Source organism: Penicillium brevicompactum (genome assembly GCF_028827555.1).
Source record: "Penicillium brevicompactum strain IBT 35665 chromosome Unknown utg000003l_segment0_segment0, whole genome shotgun sequence".
Classification (NCBI taxonomy): Eukaryota; Fungi; Ascomycota; class Eurotiomycetes; order Eurotiales; family Aspergillaceae; genus Penicillium; species Penicillium brevicompactum.
In genome coordinates this window covers 4340901-4359476 of record NW_026623206.1, presented here as the reverse complement: position 1 = coordinate 4359476, position 18576 = coordinate 4340901, and the positions used below count along the sequence as shown (strand labels likewise).

General features: G+C 47.3%; 4 protein-coding genes across 4 annotated transcripts; 3 read left to right on the top strand and 1 right to left on the bottom strand.

Annotated features, from left to right (window-relative positions):
• Window positions 1-1909: 1909 nt before the first annotated feature.
• N7506_005426 (fungal specific transcription factor domain-containing protein) lies at window positions 1910-3871 on the top strand (the record flags this gene model as incomplete). Its single annotated transcript, XM_056954720.1, has 3 exons — window positions 1910-1978; window positions 2054-2751; window positions 2806-3871. 3 exons carry the CDS (start codon window positions 1910-1912, stop codon window positions 3869-3871), a joined length of 1833 nt encoding a protein of 610 aa, XP_056813609.1.
• A 497-nt stretch (window positions 3872-4368) lies between these two features.
• Window positions 4369-8198, bottom strand: N7506_005425 (GAF domain-containing hybrid sensor histidine kinase/response regulator; the record flags this gene model as incomplete). The annotated part of the gene is made up of 5 exons (XM_056954719.1): window positions 4369-6337; window positions 6393-6667; window positions 6779-7657; window positions 7729-7870; window positions 7954-8198. 5 exons carry the CDS (start codon window positions 8196-8198, stop codon window positions 4369-4371), a joined length of 3510 nt encoding a protein of 1169 aa, XP_056813608.1.
• Window positions 8199-11832: 3634 nt separating this feature from the next.
• N7506_005424 (NACHT nucleoside triphosphatase) lies at window positions 11833-15008 on the top strand (the record flags this gene model as incomplete). The annotated part of the gene is made up of 3 exons (XM_056954718.1): window positions 11833-11914; window positions 11975-13106; window positions 14132-15008. 3 exons carry the CDS (start codon window positions 11833-11835, stop codon window positions 15006-15008), a joined length of 2091 nt encoding a protein of 696 aa, XP_056813607.1.
• A 208-nt stretch (window positions 15009-15216) lies between these two features.
• Window positions 15217-16194, top strand: N7506_005423 (uncharacterized protein; the record flags this gene model as incomplete). Its single annotated transcript, XM_056954717.1, has 1 exon — window positions 15217-16194. The coding sequence occupies one exon, from the start codon at window positions 15217-15219 to the stop codon at window positions 16192-16194; it is 978 nt and encodes a 325-aa protein (XP_056813606.1).
• Between the last annotated feature and the right edge of the window lie 2382 nt (window positions 16195-18576).

Sequence of the window (18576 nt, the reverse complement as noted above, 5' to 3'; positions counted from 1 at the left end):
ATAGACAACGGAGTACATTTGCGATTTTCAGCGTTCGGAAAGTTCCCTTTTGGGGTTTCAGCAGCTTGCAAACTACTTGAAACAAATCGAAAGGGTCATAGACTTCAGCGTTAATGTAGAATCGCTCATCGTTATGGATACCCGGAACAGGGACGCCGAGCCAAGCCCCTTGTTAAAGATGCTCCCCGTGAGGAAGAATGACCCCACTCTTGGGCATTACTTCTCTCCAGAGGCCTCGTACAAGAATAGGGCTCCTCCTCGGGGTTTCTTTAATCGTACTGTCCATGTGACGCAGCTTTGAAAGACGAGATGGCTGCTTCCAGTTCTCTTTTACTGAAAAGACGGTTTCCGCTTCCTCGCGAAGGTTCTCGAAGTAGTGAAGGTCCGGGTCAGAGCTCAACAGATCAAGCAACGTATTTGTTGCTGTGACAGATGAGGATGATATGGCGCCTGAGGTCTGCATTTCAGAAAATTGCCGTTAGCTAGCTGGCGCTAAGATGAATAGAGCAGTGCGTAGTAAAGTCACCACAAGTGTGGTGTGTCGGCCCCACGGTAGACAATGTCTATTGGTGGAATGGCTTCCGGGTGAGGTGGAGCATGTACCATACCTCGAGACTTACTGAGCCCACAAATTACTTGTTCCCTCTATGGTTGACTCAACTTCGACCTTGAAAACCTGCTTAGAAGGACAAGGTCGCTCCAATAGATGAGGCTTTGAAATCATTTCAAATAAAAGGAGAAGGAAGAAGAAAAGCAATCTTGTGAATTAGTGACGATAAGTCCTTGAAAAGAGGCTGTTGTGAAGGTTGAGTGCAAAGCATGTACGGAAGTTTAGTACAAAAGCGACGGCAAACATTAATGTGATATGAACCATGTGGGATACATTTGCGCATCCAGAATATAAGACCAGTCGATTGAGACTGAGACTGATGCCTTGTAGCCAGTGAAGAGCGATATACAAGATCAGAGGGCACGCGAGCCGCTGTATTCATTAAGCAGGACACGATAATCGTAACCCAACTACCGAAGAGCCGGTTTTCATAAGATTGATTTTCAATATCTCATAGTGGTGCTTACGGTTTACCCAGATAGATGGTCTAGACGATTCAAGCATAACTCAAAGGAACGATCAAGATAACTTTTTCTTCAAGATCACATTGAAATCTCGAATTGTATAGCCGAGGAATGGTCAACTGAGAAAGGAGTCCCGGTTATTCTGCTGAGATTGCCAAAGTGTTTGCTCCATTAGTATTTTGATGATACGGTAAGCAACCATGAATTCCAAGGTTTTCTTTTCGCCGGTTGACGGTCCCTCCTCATCCACACACACAGCCCCCTCCTACGAAAATTTTCCTCAATTCGCTCACCAACATGTGCACCAGCCAACTCACTATCTAACGAGATACTCTTGCATCTTGAATTCTCGTGATGACCAGGCCGATGCCGTCAACGTCCCCCCCTTGCGGATCCTTTCCCACAGGCACCCGGACTGCCGAGGCCAGACCCGCAATACCACACTTCTGTCCCCAAGATCTCAAAAACATCTGTCATGCAAGAATCAGGGACAGTTCGTGCTAAAGTACCAATACCTCGACTTCGATCAAATATTGCACGCAAGACTCATCGGGCGTCCAGGGCATGCCAACGTTGTCGGCAGAACAAAGCAAAATGCAGTGGTGACTCTCCTATATGTCGAAAGTGTCGTGAATTGAAAGCTCCATGTTGTTATACCTTGACAAAAAGAGAACAGATTCAAAGGTAGGCGGTGCGATCTTTCCCATGCGGCCCGTTCGCATTACAACTTTTTTTTCACACTTGGATTACTTGAATTACGAGATCAATTGTTGATCAAATATGTGGTTCTAGGCAACTAGGTAGGCTCTACCAGAAAACGCGAGAGTACGAGGTTATGCTGAGGGAGATACTGCCCCTCGTTGGGACTCAAACCGCCGACAGAATTGAAATCTTACTCGAGAAAGTGTGTGTGTCCAGTCACGTTGGAATCCAATGATCAAGCCCGGATGTTGACTTGACTAACGCTACAATTTTACAGTCCTGCCTGAATCAAGAGTCCCTATCCGAAAACGCATCACCTCCCTTCACAATGGCTCAAAATAATGTTTTTGCACCACACGAGCCGATGGCATCTTCATTGATCAGGTTTCCAGTGACAAAAGCCCCAGTAGGGGATGTCAGTTTCACTAATCAACCTCAAAACGCAGAATCTCACGAGGACTTCCCGGATATCGTGTGGTTGAGAAGAGTGCAGCGAGAGGCAGACCAACAGAAGAGTCATCAGCCAAAGTCATCTAATCCGGCTTTCCATGCATTTGACTACCAAAATGAAGACTTTGGATCAGCATTTCATGGATCTGTACAGATGTACTTGATTCCAACCCGACCGGTGGCGGATCAATACCTCAAAGATTATTTGGATATGGTTCACCCGAATTTCCCAGTCTTAAATTGGCCCCTTTTTTGCGCCCAATACGGATCGTTCTTTGACAACGGTTCGCTCCCTAGTGATGAGTGGCTGGCAATTCTGAACATGATCTTCGCAATCGGAGCCAAGTATGATCAAATGACTGCTGAGCTGGGCCGTGGAGATGTCAAAGATCACCAGGTGTACCTGAGCCGTGCCAGGAAGCTCAGTATGAGGGGCGATACACTATTCAATCCTCCCAACCTCCAGCAAGTACAATTAGAGGGCTTGGTATCCTTTTATTTGCTCTGTTCCGATCAGATAGGCTTGTGAGTCATCCTTTGATGACTAGTCATCCTTATGATCAGCGCTGACATATGTAGAGCATGGAGGATCTCGGCTTTGGCAATCCGGTCCGCAATCTCTCTCGGGGTCAACTTAAAGAACGACAGTAAAAATATGACACAAATCGACAAGGAAATTCGCAACCGACTCTGGTGGGGTTTATATACGCTCGAGCATATGCTAGGGATCATAATTGGTCGGCCTGGCTGCATCAAGGACGCAGCGTGTGCCTCGCCATTACCACTTCCATTTGACGAGAACCAGCTACCAGGCCCGTCGGCTGTACCACTGCTTGATGACCCGAAACTCAGGAACATGTGTATAGATGCGGTGATGTCTAGCCCGCAAGATCTAAACACGTGTCTTGAGCTGATAGGCAAGACGAACAGAAGAAGTGATTACCGTAACAAACCGTGGCTTCACACACTACCTATTACCTCCGGGCTATGTTTTCTTTACCACTGCGACCTCGCAGTACTAACTGAAGATATCATGAAAAGACTATACTTGGGAGACCAGCCGTTGGATCTATGGGCGCACATCGAGAGTCAGATTCTTGAGCTAAGGGCAAAAGTCGACCTGTGGCATATAAGCCTTCCCACTACGCTACGTTATGAACCTACAGAGAAGGACGATCAACTTCACTTTCACCAGAAAATGAGGTTAGCGCTTCAGTATCACAGTGCGAGGGTCATGCTGGGCCGCCCATGGCTCCATCCAGGGGAGCTACGCCTCGATGGAATTTCTATGCAGAAACTAGCAGTCAGCCATAGATTGGGTGCAGATGCGCTAAAATCTGCGCTCCGAGTACTCGAACTGATCTTAGAAAAGCCGGATGTCACTTTTCTGTACAAGATCTGCCAATGGTGGCGTGTCCTTCATTATATCGTGCAGGCTACCGCCACTGTTCTTCGTGAGCTAGCATTTGGCAGTATTCAGATGCCTGGGACGGGCGAATATATGCTTCGGTCGACAATAAGGGCTGTAAGGTGGCTCCAGTCAATGGCTGAGCGCAGCACCGCGTCACATCGCGCGTGGCAAGTCTGTGATAACACCCTTCGTCGACTGAGTTCAGAAAAGGGATACGACATTAGCAGACTTTAACTATTACATCAAGACTGCCAAGTCAGCTAGATTTGTCTGGACACACCTCAAAGCATCTTCAAAAATGTATATACAGTCGTAAAGCCAAAGTTTCTATAGTAATAATCTCTTCGGCTTGAGGACTGCCATTAAACAAAAGACTGAAGTGCAATTGATGATTGACTATACGGTGACCTAGGAGCTCTTGGGACAGCGAAATGAATTAGACACGATAAGAGCTTCGTGTCAACCTAAAAATCCGGTAGGCACTATTGTATCATCGGTATGGACATCAATTTGCGTTTTGTTGCAAGGACGAAGGGCAGACTCTTTGATATTAGCGACCTCTTTAGCGAGCTATATTTGGTGGCCCCCATTACATTGTGTAGCTCACACTTGTCTCTTCATGAGTCTACACTATCAGAATAATGCACTTGGCAAAGTGCCTCGGTGGCTTTCACCTTCAGATCTGGGCCGGGCCATGTTTGCATTCATATTCATGCGGCGCGTTGTCATTTTCAATTTGGTTGTTCAGTTTCCCACTCATTCAGCAATCTCGATATTTTCTTGAACGAAACAGGTTTTGTAAGGAATAGATCCACTCCTGAGTCTAGCGCCGTGGCCTCCGCATGGGAGCTGCTAAGGCTCGTAAAAGCAATGATTTTTGCCCGATCGCATCCATCTCGTGCTTTTTCTATCGTGCGAATGGCGCGTGTTGCTTCGTTTCCGTCCATGATGGGCATAGAAATATCCATGAAAATGAGGTCATATCCTGTCAACATCCCCTCGACGCATTCTACTGCTTCTCTGCCGTTCTGTGCTATATCCAAAAGCGGGACCTTTCGTTTGTCCATGAAAGTCGTCGTCAGGCGGAGGTTGATATCGTTATCATCCACCAGCAAAATCCGAGGTCCGCTCCGACTCCCATTTAGCGTACCAGTGGGATTCAGACTGGCGGAACTAGTGAGAGTAGACGTGGTATGACCGGAGATTTCTGTTCCCAAACGCAGCCCAGGATTATCATGCCCGGTGGAGCCAACATTTGACTGTGGGTCTGGTGTGAATTCCAATGACTTGGCAGCTGTTCTGTCTGGATGCCCAGGTGACGAATGTGTTAAAGTCTCGGCCATTGGGGACGGGCCTGCAAGCTTGGGTCGTTCTGGAACGGCGAATTCTAGTCCAGCAGTAGGTGGACGCGACCTACGAGACGCGGGTGTCGAATTGAGACAGCCCAATATACCTCTGGCGAGTCTCTGTGGACCACAAGGTCGACGTAGAATACCGAGGGTCTCAGCAAGGTGTGACCACTTTTTGCTGGGGTTACCGGAGTTGTCCCATTCGTTGTAAAAGACGAGCAAGTTTGGTGATCCAGTAATTGATTGCCGTACTCTTTCTTCGGACAAGTCGGTCTCATTGACAAACACGAAATCAACATGTTCATTGGCGGACCAAGGCACGACTTTCATGCCATACCAATCCGTCACATATTGAGCGATCGAAGACCAGAACTGATTTTCGATGAGGGATGAGGAATAAATTCCCCCAAAGGCAACAAGGTTCTTCGTTAACCCCATACAAGAAAGTTGTGTGGACGGGATGGGCGAATTTCCGGCACAGTCCACATTAATTGATGATGATTTTTCTTCCTTGATTGGACGCTCGAGAGGAATCGAGACTTTAACCACAGTGCCTTCACCCACTCGGCTTTGGATGTCGATGCTTCCGTCGAGTGTATCCACAATGCCACGAACAATTGACAGACCGAGGCCGGTACCCACTGACAGATTATCCTCCTGCGAGAATGGAGTGTACAAGCGAGTCCGTAGGTATGTGCTCGAAATCCCTTTCCCTGTGTCGGATATAGTCAAGGTCACCATATCCACGGCATCCCGACGTCGCGAACGACCTTTCGAACACCGATTGGCCTCGACGCAAACTGAAATCAGGCCCTTCTCGGTGTACTTAAGGGCATTGCCGAGAAGATTCATGATAAGGCGTCTTAACGATCCGGGCTGAACTTTGTACACCCAGTCGTTGCTAGCAATATTGACAATAACCTCCACGTTTGGACTGGCGTTAACTTCCTTGTCCGCTCTTGCCAGTTGATTAGGCAAACTTGGTGGAACGACTTTTGGACGATTGGTCCGCGCTGTAGACTGTTTCATATGGGAATGGCCCAAGTGCACACTATCGACAACTTCCTCTGTCAGTGTAGCCACATTTGTCGCCACAAATGGATCCATGCGCGCTGGGTTTTCCTCGGTAAGCTTCGGCTTCAACGAATCCTTTCTCCGCCTAGACCTTCTCTCCTGCCTCTCCAATGACATGATTTTGCTAAAGTCTAGCACTTGGTTCATCGTATCCAGTAATGTTCGCCCACAGGCATTGATAGTCTCAAGGAGGGATTCCTGGAAATCGTCTAGATGAGTATCTCCCAAAAACTCTGTAGCAGCCAGTACACCATGCAGCGGGCTGCGAAGCTCGTGTCTGAGAACCCATGTCAATAAGCGATCGATTATTGGAGAACAAGATAATGACTCACGAGATGCTGCTGATAAAATCTCCCTTCTGGCGGTCTGTGATAACCGATTCAACACGACTGTATTCAGTCATGATGGAAGATGAAAAGCCAAATATTGAGGTCAGATCAACAGCACGATTGAAAACTCGTGTCGGTTGGGGATTCCAACAGAAACATCCAGCAAACCACTCGGAATTGGTAGCGTTCCACAATGGAACAAACATGACTTGGCACGCATTAGGAAAATACGAATTGAGTTTGATGGTTTCTGAGGCCTTGTGCTTTTTGCGTTGTTTCTAAGTTGCGGTAGTGGAATGCTCTTCGTCCGATGTGGATAAAGACCCATCTCTATGGAATGACCAGAGTCGTCCCTTGGGATAGCGACGGGATAATCGATCTAGAAATACTTTGTCAATACTGGCAGCTGCGCATGGCGACGATGAGTTTTCCTGAGATGACAATGGGTCATCTCTGGTGGAAATGGAAAGAACAGGCGCAGGACTTTCAGCATTGACAGAAGTAGAGTCGCTTTGAGATAAATCATCTGGAGAGACGTCGCCAACCTTAAGAAATATCACGCCGCCAGCACTGTGCAAGTCTAAACCTTGTCTTAAAATATTTGCAGCTCGTTGAAAAATCCTGTCATTGCTATCCGAAGATATTGATGACCTGCTGCCGCCTCGACGAGAGCTTCTTAGTGAAGCCGCTGCATTTGCAAAAGGTTCTCCTTCCGAATTCTTGTTGAAAATTGCGCTTAAAGACCGAGCGTCGCCGGTCTGAGAGCGCGCATCGCCGGTTTCATCACAATTCAAGCAAGATCCCAAGTCGCTGGTTTGAGAGCTAGAAGATCGGCTCGTCCGAGTGTGTGTTGATCCCCGCGAGGACGAACTAGAGTTTGAACTTGGGGAGCGAGACATGTGGTGATTGTCGGAGAAACTGGATTTGCCATCGACGAAACAACGGAGACCCTGTGACAGCCGCGCGGCGCGGCTCCCTTCGACGGCCTGTCGGCTGACGTGTAGATAGTCCATGACCATCGCTGCCACTGTTCCTAGTGCGTCCTTCTCACTTTCAGACAGGCCATCACGGGGCTGAGAATCCAAAACGAAAAGGCATCCTAGTTTGATACCGTTGTCGGTGATCAAGGGGGTTCCGGCATAGAAGCGAGAGTGTGGCTCTCCTTCGACAAATGGCAATTGTTTGAAGCGCTCCTCTTGAGTCAGGTCGTTGACGACCAGTACGGGAAAGGTTCCATCTTCCAATTCTGAGGCAATCGAGACTGTTTCCTGATCAAAGAAAAGGTCAAATCCAGAACAATAACTGATGTGTGGCTACGTCACAGATTGATTAGCCTTACCCAGCATATATTCCAAGCGTTTGGCAAAGTCGATGTTCCGGCAAAAAGCTCATCTCCTTCCGCCGTCGACAACATCGAGTTGCCACTATTTGTAGTCTTCGTGGCTTCGGATACGATAAACTGTGAATCGTGATTCAATATACTAGAAGGTCAAAAATCAGCCCAACATCAACGTAAGGTAGGTAGGTCTGTAACCTTGGAATTGAAGGGTAATGGATAAGTTACGTGATAAAGGCACGCTGCGCGTTGAGGCGTATGGCTGCTTGCTGTGCGAATGAGGTCAATGTCGTATTTGGACTAGACAGGGTGCTGGAATCGGTTGCAAGTTCGGAAGCAGCAGAGCGCGGAATCCATGCTGCGTTGAGCGCGGCCGGATTGGCTGGTTGGAAATACCGATAGACCTCACGAGCTTGACGATCTGCTTCGTGGGCACGGGTAGTGAGTAGTGTTGAATCTTCCACCTGAGACATAATGCGCAAATTTGAAATTGTCTGAATGTGTTCCAAAAACTTGGGGACCAAGTGATGGATGCAATGACCCATGCACGTGACCAGATCCTTATGACGCCTTATGACGTAGAAGTTTCTGTCCACCTTGAGAAGGGCAAGTTTCGTTGGTGAGCTATGATCCTAGCACATGGCTTGGAACTCGTTTCAGGGCTACTCACTGGACCGACGTGATCACCGCGCCAAAGGCATGCCCCCCTAGTACTTTGCGCTCTAACCGAAGTGATCAATTAGCACCTCCAAGCAAGAAAGCAAAGTCTTCTAAAAGTATAAAAGTATTTAGAAAATACCCACTACTTCGTAGTCCAGTAAACGTTGATGAATCTTCTCTTCTTGCTTTACAAATGCCGTGCAGCACACCGTGACGCCTGCCGACAATGTTTCTTGCACATCTACCCCGTATAAGCTGTCACAGCCCACTCCGTCTTCCTGGATTTATACAGATGCAAGTTTTGTCCTTAGTGTCGTACCCATGCGTTGCGCTTTCGCCAATGCCAACCCGCCAAAGGGAACAAGCCAAATATATTTGTTTATCCACATACACAGCGAATCATGTCCCGCCGCAATAAGAGGCAGTTGTCAAAAGGCAAGACTGTGGATTGTGGATGGAGTCAAGCTTGAAACTCCAAGTTTACCCTTGATCTTGGATATTCAAGGTCCACGATTGAAGAGGCGTGACGAATGAATATAGGTATAGCTGGGAGAGGCATATTTCAATGCCGAGGTAGACTACCTCCCTAGGAATATTTCGCCCATCATACTTCAACCGGGGTTTCTCACCTTCGGATGGTCCAGCCTCTCTGTAGTGAAAAACCGCTGCCGACAGGGTTGTTTAGCTGCTTGTCGTTGCGTGCAAAGCTCATATTGAATTTTGGCTCCTTCATCAAACACGGCGACTACTGTGCTCGGTTTTCTACAAGATTCGAGTGGGATTGTAGCGTTTGTCGTTTGTGTTAGGCTATAGTGAGGAAGCCAGAACTCGAAAAAGTTGTGCTATACCTGCTCCCCTTGGCTTTCTAAAGAGATCGATTCTATGGATACACGTAAAGGGGGCCAATTGTTTCCGTATTAGGACTAGTCAGAACAGAAGTCTTATTCTTACAAGAGGGGTGAACCAAGGAATCGGAAAATTGTGGGCCCGCCAATTCGGCATCCCATCATTCCGGGAAGCATTTCCACCAAGTAGCATTATATAGTGAATGTCAGGGTCGACTACCGATATACACATCAAGAAGATAAAGGCCTTGCAGAGCGGAAGTGTGATAGTGTTTCATATGAAGGTCACTAAATTAGTAGTAGCGAAGGCTTCCTAAAACTTGAGTTCTCTGACTGACTTACCTGCTTCTTATTCCTTCAGACCCTTCCAAAGTCTGTTAGTCAACGCACCGACAGACTGGTTCCCAAAGATCAATACTGAATAGGAACTGGGATTAAATTGATTCATGCTTGCATATCACATAGACTTTAAGCTTGAACCTATTTAAAGTCAACAAAACAAGCCATTAAGTCCTGGTTGAAGTCAACTGAACCGTTACAGTCGAGTGGAGATCATTTGCATGGAGTTGAAAGTGCATCACTTTATCAAACGTTCGATAGCATAGATTACGCGCGATTTCGATGCTACTTATAAGATTTTGAATCAACGCTTCTTTATGTCCAACTATTTGTGCCCTTGACAGGGAAAGCAAAAAAGCAACCGATGATCCTTTATGGTAGATCGGAGAGCAGCCCTAAGCATAGAATTCGATCAAGACATGATCTCGGTCGCTTTATGTTCTGGGTGTGATTTCCAAGACAATCAAGCTCGATTATATCATTCTCAAACCGTGTGTTGCACGACAGAAGAAATTTCCCCCTTTTTCAAATTGACAGTAAACCGCGACAGCCTCGATGGCTTCAGTCTACCGACGCATCTGGATACAGAGTTAGCGGTAATAAACCCAATAACCATTCGATGAGGCAATTTTAAGTAGAGGGGCTTGTCCTTCTTGTAAAAAGACGACAAGAACTTGTAGCTGCTGTATCAAGCTAGAGAGTATGGGTCGATAAACTATCTGCGCCGAGCCAGACTATATCGCTCCCTTGACAGATCTCTCTCGATGCTGTTTCTCCTAGGCAAGCCTCCAAAATATCTGTATCTAAGGCGTGTGCAATATTACACCTAGAGGAAACCTTCTGACCTGCTAAAGAAGAACTATGCGACTTTTTCCCTGACAGGCCGCGGTGCTCTCTCTATTTAATCAAACGCTGATCATCCTCGGACAGAGATTGAGAGCGCCTGTCATTGGTCCCGGCTCGAGACAGTTTGGGATGGATGTGGCTTGGTAGGTCGGCTATCAGCTTGATTTCTTGAAGGATCTTATGGAATTTTACCTAGTTCTCGCACACAGGAATGGTCTAATTGTTCCTGGACTACGAATGAATAAACAACTTTTGAAAGAAAATTGTGTCGTGTCAAAAAGCCACGGACAGGAATAATCTCAATATCACGCAAGCTTGTCACAGGGGTCTCATCTGCGGGCATATCGAGGAATTCTGCCTCATCAACCGTGTTGCCTAAACCTCTATGCCAGAAATCTTGGCTGCTTGGGGCGCTGCAGCTCGTCATACTCGTTTCGCTCGGTGAGGGATTGCACATCACATGAATTATCATAGCTGTCTTGGCTTCTTCGGTGCCATTCGCTACTCTGCGCGGGAGCACAGGCCTATTTTCTTGGAAGAAGCTAGGTTTGAAGCCATCTTTGGTTGAACCACTCGTTATTGTTCCCGAAGGACAACGCTTACAAGCGAAGACATTTCTGACATTCCATACTGGTGTATCTTGGCGAAAAAGACACGAAAGAGTGTAGGTAGTTGCACCAGTTTCGGGACGTACTGTATCTATGTCTGACAATCGGGCCCGAAATGGGTTAGGAACCACATTTTCTCAGTCTCGGGCTGGCGTCCTTTACCCGGCGGTACGCTCTGGCTGGCTCCTGGAGATTTCAACATTCCGCAACTCAAAACATCAATTACTATCGGATCTGATGCAGTCGTTTTGTCCATTGGAATCATATAATCCCCTCGGTAAGCGGCGTGCGATAGGCAGTTCATAATGTGCAGAGTCGGCACTAACATTCGCCTTCTGCGGACAGCATTTTCTAAGATACAGACGCGCTCGAAATCAGTTTCTCCACTTTACTCTCTTTGATTATTTTCTGAACTTGAAATCTGGAACACGCTAGTCTATGTTCGGTTTAGACACTTTCAAACTCACGAATCGTATTGTAACTCAAAATCACATGATGAGCTATTTTGTAATCTATTGGAACCCATCATACTGTTGATACTTTACATTACGATACTCTTCACGAGTCACTACTCCAATATTGACAACATTCATTTTTGTGTGAACAAGATATATAGACCGTAGCTGAATATTCGCAAATATCACAACAGAGAAAAGTATACACATTGCGTCTTTGATAGCTAAGGAGCCTGAAGCCAGAACGACCAGCTTCCCATCCTAGGCGCTCGGGGTGTCACCTGACAGCGGGGTACTTTGACAACTCAGCTGTATACCCGCGACTACCCTTCTGAGAATCACTTAGATGCAATAATGGCATATACGACATCATATGACGGGACAAACTCTGGGCTCCAAGTTGGGCAGAACCCTGGTCATATTACTACTCAATTCCGTAAGTAGGGTAGGGTACATGGCTCTAAAGGAACATGACTAATCAATGTGACTGCCCCAGTACAATCGGAAGCTTCATTGAATCAAGCGTGCCTACGGGATCTGCGAACGACCAATCCTCACCATGACAAAGATCGTATCCAAAACACCAACGGAGGGCTGCTCAAAGACTCATACTGCTGGATTTTCGACAGCGAGGAGTTTCAACAATGGCAAGAAAACCAGAGCAACTGTCTCCTCTGGATCAGAGGCGATCCGGGCAAAGGCAAGACAATGCTCCTCTGCGGTGTTATCGAGGAGCTAACACAGTCCTTTGGGGGCACTGCGAATGTTTCGTTCTTCTTTTGCCAAGCAACCGACGTGCGAATCAATAATGCTACAGCTGTTCTCCGTGGCTTAATATATTCGCTTGTCAAAATGCAGCCATCCCTTCTCTCTCATGTAAAGAGTCAATATGACCACGCAGGAAAAGCATTGTTCGAGGATATAAACGCATGGAATGCCCTCTCGAGGATCTTCACGGATATCCTGAAAGACCCGATCTTACAGAGCACCTATTTGATTATCGACGCGCTGGACGAATGCACAACAGGCCTACCTTCCCTTCTCGACTTGATAACTCAGGTATCGTCTGATTACCCACAGATCAAGTGGATTGTCTCGAGCCGCAACTGGCCCAATATCGAAGAGCGTCTTGACACTACCCACACTGCTCCGATCTCATTAGAGCTAAATGAAGTCTCTGTATCCGAAGCAGTGAGCAGATTCATTCGATATAGGGTTCACCATTTGGCGAAAGTTAAAAAATATAGCGATGATACTCGCCATACGATCTGCCGTCACTTGTCATCAAAATCGCAAGGCACTTTCCTTTGGGTCGCTCTAGTCTGTCAAGAACTTGATAGAACACCGCGGAGGCACGCCCTTAAAAAGCTGGAGGCATTCCCTCCTGGACTGGATGCCTTGTACGACCGGATGATAGATCAGGTTCGCAGCTCGGAAGATGCCGAGCCCTGCAAGCGAATACTGGCTGTCATGTCCATAGTATATCGGCCTGTCGCATTCGACGAACTGGCCTCTCTTGTTGAACTACCTGACGATCTCTCTTATGACTCTGAGACCCTATCAGAGGTTATCGCGACTTGTGGCTCGTTTCTGACTGTGAGCGAAAAAACTATCAATTTCGTTCATCAGTCTGCAAGGGACTTTCTACTCAGAAGAACGCAAAATGGGATTTTCCCTAGAGGTATAGAAGCCGAACATCATTCAATTTTCTCTCGCTCTCTACAAGCCATGTTCAAGACACTTCGACGCGACATCTTTCGAATACAGTTTCCTGGATTCCCGATAGACAAAGTCATAACACCAAGTCCGAATCCATTAGCAGCCGCAAAATATGCGTGTATTTATTGGATAGACCACCTCGAAGCTGGCACGCGCAACGAAAGTTATGGTCTTATACTTAATGAGAGGGTTCGCGTGGATGCATTTCTGCAGCAGAAGTACCTTCACTGGCTTTAAGCTCTTAGCGTTCTAGGAAGCGTGTCATATGCTATCCAAGGCATGAAAAAGCTTGAGATGGTACTCCAAGTATGTAGCTATTTACATGCCTGAGGTGGCCCTCTCTTCTGACAAATAAACTGCGATCATAGGAGAAGGGCGATTCAGAAACAGTAATTCGTCGCGCTGAAGACGCCCTCAGGTTCATTCGATATCACAGAACAGCAATTGAAAGCACCCCTCTACAGGTTTACTTTTCACCTCTCATCTTCAGCCCAGCCGAAAGCCTCACGAGAGCATGTTATCAAAAGGAAAGACCAGACTGGGTTTTGAATGATCCAGTAGTTGTGAAATGTTGGGGTCTGTGTCTCCAATCTCTGGACGGGCATACAGGTCCGGTCTTTTCGATTGCCTGGTCTCAAGATGGAAGCCGATTGGCATCAGCATCTATTGATAAGACGATTAGGATCTGGGATACGACCACCGGTCAGAGCGTGTCAACTTTCGAGGGGCATAGTCGTTCGGTCAACTCAATCGCCTGGACACAAGATGGAAACCACCTCGCATCAGCATCTGATGATAGGACAATTAGGGTTTAGCATCCAGTCACCGGTCAGAGCGAGTCAACTTTTGAGGGGCACGGGGAGTCGATCAACTCAATATGCTGGTCACCAGATGGAAGCCGGCTCGCATCGGCAACTCATAATAAAACTGTTAGGATATGGGATCCAACTACCGGTCAGAGCGTGTTAACCCTCGAAGGGCATAGTGGTCCGGTATTCTCGATTGCCTGGTCGCACGATAGAAGCCGAATAGCGTCAGCGTCTTTCGATAAGACAGTCAGAATCTGGCATCTGGCCACCGGCAAGCGTGTGTCAACCTTCAAAAGGTACTGGGATTGGGTCACCTTAATTGCCTGGTTGCAAGATGGGAAGCGACTCGCATTAGCATCCGGTGGTAAAACAATTACGATCTGGGATTCAACCACCGGCCGGAGCGTGTCCACTCTCGAGGGACATAGTGGTCCGGTCTGCTCAACTGCCTGGTCGCCAGATGGAAGTAGAGTCGCATCAGCGTCTGATGATAAGACAATCAGGATTTGGGATCCGACTACCGGTCAGAGATTGTCGACTCTTGAGGGTCACAGTGGTTCGGTCATTTTGATTGTCTGGTCGCCAGATGGCAGCCGACTCGCATCAGCGTCCGATGATAAGACAGTCAAAATCTGGGATCCGACCGCCTGTCAGAGCTTGTCAACTATTCTGACTAGTTCCACTGGCTTCCTTCAATTTGATGAACTTAATTCGAACCGTCTGCACACGAGTATTGGTACATTTGATATATCTTTAATTGCTACTGCCATGCCTAAATCCCATACCCGGATCTCATTGCCTGAGCGATATCGATATGGCTTAAGCGATGACTCTTGCTGGATTACTTTCAATGGAGTCAACCTCCTGTGGTTGCCTACCGAGTATCGACCGGTCAGTTCCTGTCTTTTTGCTATATTCGCAACCAAGTTGGCCATCGGATGTTCATCAGGTCGCGTCACTTTTCTCGTGCTCACAGAGCACAACCCTCTCACTGGACTTTAGTCGGTATTTATATTACCTCGCATCCCTGTACCTTCCTATACCGGTTGATTCCCCCGAACTTCAGTCAAAAATCATTTCGTCCGCTCACTGAACAGGAGGGTGAGCAGGGGTGAGCATGGAGAAATGAATTGTCCCGTGTTGGACCAACAATGCCGCATCAGGAGGTTTCCACCACGAGACCCCGAAGCTTCCAACATCATTACGCAAAATGGCGCCGAGGCTCCCTCCGAAGCTCGAGATGATCCGTGATATGATACATAGCGAATCACTAAACACATCGCAGATGGCTGAAGCGGCTGAATGTCTTGAGCGTCCAATCATCAACCTCCGCAACAACCTTCACCAATTTGGGAATGTCAGAGCGCCTCCTACACGTGTTGGACGACGACGAAGCATCACCCCTCCAATGCTAGAGGCAATATGTGATCATCTTCTTGAGAAACCTGGGCTATATGTGGATGAGATGGCCCTGTTTTTATGGGATGAATTCCATATTCAGGTAACGAATTCGAGTCTTAAGCGGGCTCTTGTGTCTGTCGGCTGGTCGAAAAAGGTGGCTCGACAAAGAGCAAAGGAACAAAACGCCGATTTGCGAGACTTCTTTCTACACAACCTATCGGACTTCCAATCCTATCACTTAGTCTATGTGGACGAGTCCGGATGCGATAAACGAATTGGTTTTAGACGGACCGGCTGGTCTCCGGTCGGCGCGACACCTTTGCAGGTTTCCAAATTCCATCGTGATCAACGATATCAGATTATTCCTGCATACGCCCAAGATGGTGTTGTCTTTTCTCGAGTATTCCAAGGCTCGACTGATGCAGCTGTATTTGAGGATTTCATTGAGCAACTTCTCAAACATTGCGGAAAGTGGCCTGAACCAAAGTCCGTTGTAGTCATGGATAACGCATCTTTTCATCATTCTGAGCGAATCAAAGAACTATGTGCCAATGCAGGAGTAAAATTGGGTTACCTGCCACCTTACTCACCTGATTTGAATCCCATCGAGGAGTTTTTCTCTGAGCTGAAGGCGTTCATCAGGCGGAATTGGCGGCGATATAAGCAAAGCCCGGACCAAGGATTCGCCTTTTTCCTTGAGTGGTGTATCGAGGCTGTTGGATCTCGAGAAGAAAGTGCAAAGGGCCATTTCCGGCACGCTGGCGTTGTTGTTGAAAATTATTATTGAGGCTGGGTGTTGATAGATCAACATCTGGTTCTGTACAAGACCATTTCAGTGGCGTCGAATTTGAGTAGATAATTCCTGTATACGCATTTATTCTGCCACCTATTGCATTGCAGGGAGTGCATCAGATCAAAAGCAAATAAAAAATTGCGCAGTCAGTTTCTTACGTGCCTCACCCATCTAGTAATGTCACTTACGAAGCGGCGTGCAATTATTACCGCAACTCCTTTTTCAATAAAGAATCCCGCGTCATGGTCCTCATGGATCTGTTCAAGATCCAGACCGTTGGCCAGCGTTACATCGCATGCCTGTCGAAACTGAGCCTTCAAATTGTCGTCGAAAACATTGATTTCTTGCCATGCGCTGTATTCTCTCACAGCCAAATCTCGGGGCCCGTCAATTATGAGCGGATCAGCTGTTTGTCCATGTTGCGGTGGAGACGTAGCCAAAGTTACAATTGAGTTGGTCGCCGGTGATTGCAGGTGATGCTGCCCTCCCATGAAGTTGATACTAATAGGTGGACAATTTCCTGCAGCAAGCATTTTGTTGCCTTCAGATTGTAGACTTTCCACTTTCTGCTGCTCTTCCAGGAAGAGCTATTCACGAACAGCGTGAGGAACATCGTCTTGACACTCCAGAATGCCACCACCTTCAACATAAGCGATCAGGCGTTTCAAATGATGTGTCCTTAGCTGATAGTGTTTTTTTTTCCATGTGGGTCCTGCCAGCAGTGCGGACCAAGATGACATGATGGTGAAGCACAGCGCATCAAGGTGTAGACTGCCCGCCAGATCGACTGTTCCCCAGTTGCATGCTGTTCGGCGTCCAGTTGTTCATCCCGTTCATTGAGCATCCTTTTGGTGACAGATGGCTTTCCTCTTTTGTCGTTTCTGCCTGTTGCGCTTCTAGGAGAGTGATCGTCCTCTATATAGTTGAAGATAATCTTCAGCCGCAACTCTTTACCGCTGGCATGAAACTTCCTCCAAACGAGTATTTGTTTTTCCGCAGCGGACCAGTCAATATTGAGGCCATTGAACCGCTTTTTCAGGTCCCGTTGCTTACGATCGTTGATCGAGACAACAATAGATGTGTCGTCCGACCTGACCCTTCGTTTGCGAGCAACTTTCTCCTCGATTACCTTATACAGCTTGTCCCTGAGGATCAAGAGCCAGTAAGCACTTGGAGTCAGCGCTACGTCCTGCTCCGTGTCCTCTGACATGGACCGGTTATTCACTTTGACTTTCCACTCGATAGTATACCGAATAAAGCTGGCGGGAAGCTCGTCGTCTGGCCTATTTGCTTCCCACTCGGAGAGCTGAAGCAGCTTACTGGCTTCTGCTGGGGTTGAGAGTAAGGGCTCGGCACCGTCATGGGGGCAACGGTTCGGTGAAGGGCTGAATCCGTATTCTGAGGGTGGCGTGTGTACGTAATATCCTGGAGTTGGAGCATATTGCGAATCCTGGTCTGAGGGATCGAGGTCCTTGGCTTGGGAATCATCACCGTTGGAAAAGGAGCTGTTAATCATCGTCCTCAATTTCCTAGTAAACCGAACTTCAGCACATTTTGGTCATCCAGGGTTCAACAGAGAGGGACCAAAGGAATGCAGCATTTGGTAGGGCGGACAAGGCGTGTGTAAGAAATATTTCATCCCACCAGTATTGTTTCTACGTATCTCTTCGCTCGTTCATAGTGTAAGTAGAGTAGTAGTGTAAACGGGGTTAATTGAAAGGGGGAGGGAGGTGAGAGGTGTAGTGACCAGACAACCGACCAAATCTCCTGGCAGCCAGTATGTTTGGCTTGTTTGCAAGTGGATGGTCCTAGACAGGCCCTGACCCATACAGCCATGATACGATAGCTATGTTTATGCCATTATTTATTACTGTACTAAGATGCTGCCAAGAGTGTGGGTCAGGGGTAAGCTAACCACAAAAGGTACGGCGTCAGGCAAAATAAAGTTTGAGAAAGAATTGAAGAGAGTAAAGACGTGAAACTGATTTCGAGCGCGTATGTACCCTAGCCGTCTTCTCTAAGCAACTTCACTATCTTATCTTATCTCGAAAATGCTTCATATGACCAATCTGACATATTAACCCTGGCAGGGTGTAATTTGAATTCAGAACCCACAGAGAACAAAGTGGTTGGTGGAACACCCACATACTTGTCCAGTGTCGCTTGGCATAGATCAAGAGTAAAGTCGGGAACCGCCTTCATGAGTCTGGAATCAATCACCGGAAACAACCCCTTTTCGAAGATTCGGCAAGTTGTCAACTATCACTTCAATGGCAAGTTGCCTTAGCTGCCGGTAGTCGGCATGTGCTGCATGATAGAGTCATTATTTGGAACACTCCTCTCATTTTCAACTGTTCATACCATGATTTGGGGCGC